This window comes from Piliocolobus tephrosceles, chromosome 19 (assembly GCF_002776525.5).
Source record: "Piliocolobus tephrosceles isolate RC106 chromosome 19, ASM277652v3, whole genome shotgun sequence".
NCBI lineage: Eukaryota > Metazoa > Chordata > Mammalia > Primates > Cercopithecidae > Piliocolobus > Piliocolobus tephrosceles.
In genome coordinates this window covers 6,779,834-6,784,307 of record NC_045452.1, presented here as the reverse complement: position 1 = coordinate 6,784,307, position 4,474 = coordinate 6,779,834, and the positions used below count along the sequence as shown (strand labels likewise).

At 42.9% G+C, this 4,474-nt stretch overlaps 1 pseudogene and 1 gene segment (V, D, J or C); both read left to right on the top strand.

Moving 5' to 3' along the window:
* The first annotated feature begins 373 nt into the window (after positions 1-373).
* Positions 374-1,572, top strand: LOC113223383 (annotated as a pseudogene).
* Positions 1,573-3,270: 1,698 nt separating this feature from the next.
* On the top strand, positions 3,271-3,898 carry LOC111528362. The segment is given in 2 exon segments: positions 3,271-3,446; positions 3,534-3,898. Coding segments are annotated over 2 exon segments (390 nt in total).
* Positions 3,899-4,474: the final 576 nt, after the last annotated feature.

The window sequence follows — 4,474 nt, the reverse complement described above, 5'->3', positions numbered from 1 at the left end:
TTGGGGTCACCATGATGGTAGCAGTGAGTGCCTGACCCAGTCCAGGAGCAGCCACCAGTGCAACAATGGCCAAAGGAGGGGAGATGAAGCTGGTGGCAGTGGTAGCAGCCTCTCCAGCTGGAGACGGCCATCTGCTGTCCTATGAAAATGGTTCATAATTGATATATCTGGCAAAGATATGTCAATGATAGTGGCATATTTCATCCAGAAGCAACCAAACATGAAGGAAATGTCCCTCAGTGCTTTGGTCAACCTGGCATGGGAGTTCCCAAAATAGAATGAATATTATACCATTTCTTGATAAATAATGGGAGTGCATGATGACCATTAGACACCTGGGGAAATGACTAGGCTGAATAACATTGTTAAAACAATGAGGAAAGAAGGAGATTCATTCTTGGTAAAGAAACACCTGGATCCAGGGAGTAAAGACCTGAAAGAAGATTGCCCAAGATGTGGACTTTTGGATCAGGACCTTGGTAACACTGATCCTGTTTATGAACAACCAAAAGCAAAGCAGTGACCTGTCTATGAGTAGGAATCTGAATGGGGGAACTGAACAGGAAGCAGCAGAAAAGAGGAAGAGGAGCTTAGTGCTAACAGCAGGATGAGATCTCAGAGAACACCAAGAAGGTCCAGAGGGACCCTTTGGCTTTCTGCTCAGTGCCTTCCCCCTTACACCTTTTAGAACACCCATTTAACAAAGATGGCTACTGGTATATTCTAATTGAGCCTGATCCACGCAACCTTGGTCCTCAGAAGGTTGAAGACTTTCAGGCAGGAAAACTTATTCCTGGAAACCTCCACAGTGACTGCCTCTATGAACAGGTTTTGTTAGCCTAACTTGATTGAGCTCCCCAGGTAAAGATCTCCAACGGCCAGCTGGCTGACTGTGGTTGGAGAGAAGGACTACTCTGTAAGGCCTCTCACGGGCCATAGAAAGGGACCTGGTACTTTGAAATCACCATGGATGAGTTGTCACCAGACACCACTGCCTGACTGGGTTGGTCTCAGCCTTAAGGTAAATATCAATCTCCCTTAGGTTATGATAAATTTAGCTACTCTTGGCAGAGCAAAAGGGAATTAAGTTCCACCAGTCCACAGAAAAACAGTACTCTTCTAGCTTTGGGCAGGGAGAGTTCTTGGGATTTACATTAATCCTTCTGAAGACACAAAGACAGCCAAGTTATTGCCTGATACTTACAAAGATAAGGGTTTGATAAAGTACAAGAATTATTTGTATTTTGAGGAAAAAGACATTTTAGATAAAGTACAAAAGAGCCTGAAACAGATTCTGCACAGTAAAATAATATTTTATAAAAGTTGTGTCAATAAAGATGTTGCTTAAAAAGATATTTTTGAGGGAGTTGATTTCCAGCCATCTCACTGGAAAACAGCTGCATGGTTTGCATTAACTTTGGACTGCGCTGCAAGTGTCCTCCAAAGGATCCCACTTACTCCCCTATGAGTGACATGGGCTGGGACGCTGTGGTAGAGCACACTAGTGCTGATGCCTTGTATCTCCTGGAGACAGAAGTGAATGGGAGGCACAGTCCTCCATGGGAATCCTGAACAGGTCTCTCTTTCTTTTCAAATATGGACTTTCTGTGGAATAATACTGGATAGCTTTTGTTGTTGTTTGAACTCTCTCAAACGTTCTCTCAAGATGCTGCAGAACATAGCATATCCATTTAGCATGTTAAAAGGCTGAATAAGACTGTGAGAGACTCCCTGTTCGTCATCATTCTTCTTCCACTTCCGGTGACTGCTTTTATATTCTGTGCCATCAGCCAATAGCTACTGATCCCAGGATCTTGTAATCCCTCTGTAAAACTGGCGCCGTGCTGCACACTTTGCCATCTGGGACTGTTTATCTTACTGTATTTTCTAAGGAGCAAATAATCTTGTCCAAATAACTAACATGTTTAAAGACATTTCCTCTGTAGGCACTGATTCCACGCTGTTTTCCAAGGAAGTGGTGAGCCTGTTTCTGACAACAACTGAAATCGGTGGCTGTCCCTTTGAGACCAACCAAAAAGAGATTGCCTTTTGGTGTGGCTGTGGTTTTGTTATTGATTTTAAAACATACCTTTGAACACTGACATCTCTGAAACTACTAGATCTCTAGAAGTATAATTGTGAAAGAAGCTTGCTTGCAGCTTTGACAAAATGGGAAACTCTTCCCAAATAAAACTTGTTTTGAAGTTAAAAAAAAAAGAATAATGTGAGATGGAACCTGGGAGGTCTGAAGATTCCCAAGAGCACTCTCAATTCTGAAGCTGATTGTAAGATAAGGGCTCCCAATAGCCCTTCGCTTCTCATGATTCCCTGGAAGGACTCACATAACTCATTGAAAACTGTGACATTCATTAATATAATGTTTCTACAGCAAAATAATACAGATTAAAATAACTCAAGGGAAGAGGCACATGGGCAGAGTTCAGAAGAATTCCAAGCACAAGCATCCAGTTTTCCTCTCCCAGTGGAGTAATAGACAAGGTTGCATTCTGCTGGCAACAATGTGTGATTCTATGTAGGAAGCGTTGCCAACCAGCAAAGCTCACCCTGACTTGGTGTCCAGAGGACTTTTGAGTGATGGAGTGGGTGAGAGTGGGGTTGTTATGTAGACCTTGATGATTATCCTCATGGCTCACTTGAGTTTCCACTGAATTGACAATGAAACTTCAACCTTCCACCTTTGGTCATTTTCTTTTTAAAAATTCTCTAAAGTAAATTATTAAAAAAATTCTCACTTAAACCAGCTGTTCATTTAATATAATGCTCAACACAAATAGTTTCAAAAAGTCAGTTATGTCATTAAAACAATTGTTTAGTCATTCAAACCATTCAGATAACAATGAACACCATGTAGCACTAAAATCGAACTAGTCACAGGGGCAGGATTTCAGCAACAGCAAGAGAAAGCAGAGCAAATAGGAATGAACAAAGAATAGACAAGTAATGGGTGTGAATTGACCTGGAAAATATTGTGGTGATGTCCAAAGATAAATCAATAGTTATTTGTTAAACAAGTGTAAGACCACACATTCTCAGTCCAGGAAAGCCACCAGGGGGTGGTCGGGGTCTCTTGGATTGTAAGAAGCTCAAGAGGGTCAAACTGAATGAACCCTGCGCAGTTGCTCACTGACTCATGTAAATGTTAGAGCAGCTGCTTCCTCCCACAGGGCAAATCCACAGCACACAGCCACCCTGGGCTGGCCCCTCACAATGTAGCTGCTCTCAGAGCTGCGGATCTAGGTGGTGATAAAGGCAGTAAAGATTTGCATAAAGCAGCACACAACACACCCCCTCCCTGTGGAGAGCTCAATAGGAGATAAAGAGCCATCAGAATCCAGCCCCAGCTCTGGAGCCAGGGGTCCCTTCCAATATCAGCACCATGGCCTGGACTCTGCTCCTCCTCCAGTTCCTTCTCACTTGCTGCCCAGGTTAAGAGATATTTCAAATACCAGCCTTTGGAGGGATCCTTGTGTCTCCCCTTCTAATTTCTAACATGTGTCTGTTTTTTGTTTCAGGGTCCAATTCTCAGGCTGTAGTGACTCAGGAGCCCTCACTGACTGTGTCCCCAGGAGGGACAGTCACTCTCACCTGTGCTTCCAGCACTGGAGCAGTCACCAGTGGTCACTATCCAAACTGGTGCCAGCAGAAACCTGGACAAGTCCCCAGGGCACTGATTTATGCTACAAGCAGCAAATACTCCTGGACCCCTGCCCGGTTCTCAGGCTCCATCCTTGGGGGCAAAGCTGTCCTGACACTGTCAGGTGCGCAGCCTGAGGACGAGGCTGACTATTACTGCTTGCTGTACTATAGTGGTGCTCAGCACAGTGACAGACTCATAAGAGGAACCAAGACATAAACCTCCCTGGGTCCTTGTGATGTGGAGATCACATGATCAGACACTCCAGCTCCCAAGACAGCCTACATGGGGAGCAGCCATAGAAAGGGGAAGAAAAGGGTCTGAATTGATTCCTATCCCTTCTCGTGCTCTGAAGTGGAGGGAATGCGAGAGTGATTTGCAGGAATTGAATCAGAGAAAGCAAAAGTTAATTGTTTTATATTAAAAACAACAACAACAACAACAACAACAACAACAAAACAGCAGGATCAGATCTAAAGGCTGAGTCTAAATTCATTTCTTCCAGAAAGAAGCTTCTTCAAATGATGGACTTTCTGAGCTAAGAACAAAGAGAATAAACTCTTTATGTGGATATTATTAAAGTTTATTTTATCGAGTTGCTCTCAAAGCAATACATGCCTATTATCAATTATCAATACATGCCTTTTATGCCTAAAATCAAAAAGTATTAAAATCACCAGATTCTCTGCTAAGCTACCTTATCCCAAGCAATCAGAATAAGGACCTTTCTTCATTTGGATGCATTTTTTTTAATTTCTATTTTTAACATTTGCACAATGGTGAACAAACCTTGTTTGATCTGGTTTTATACACCTTGAT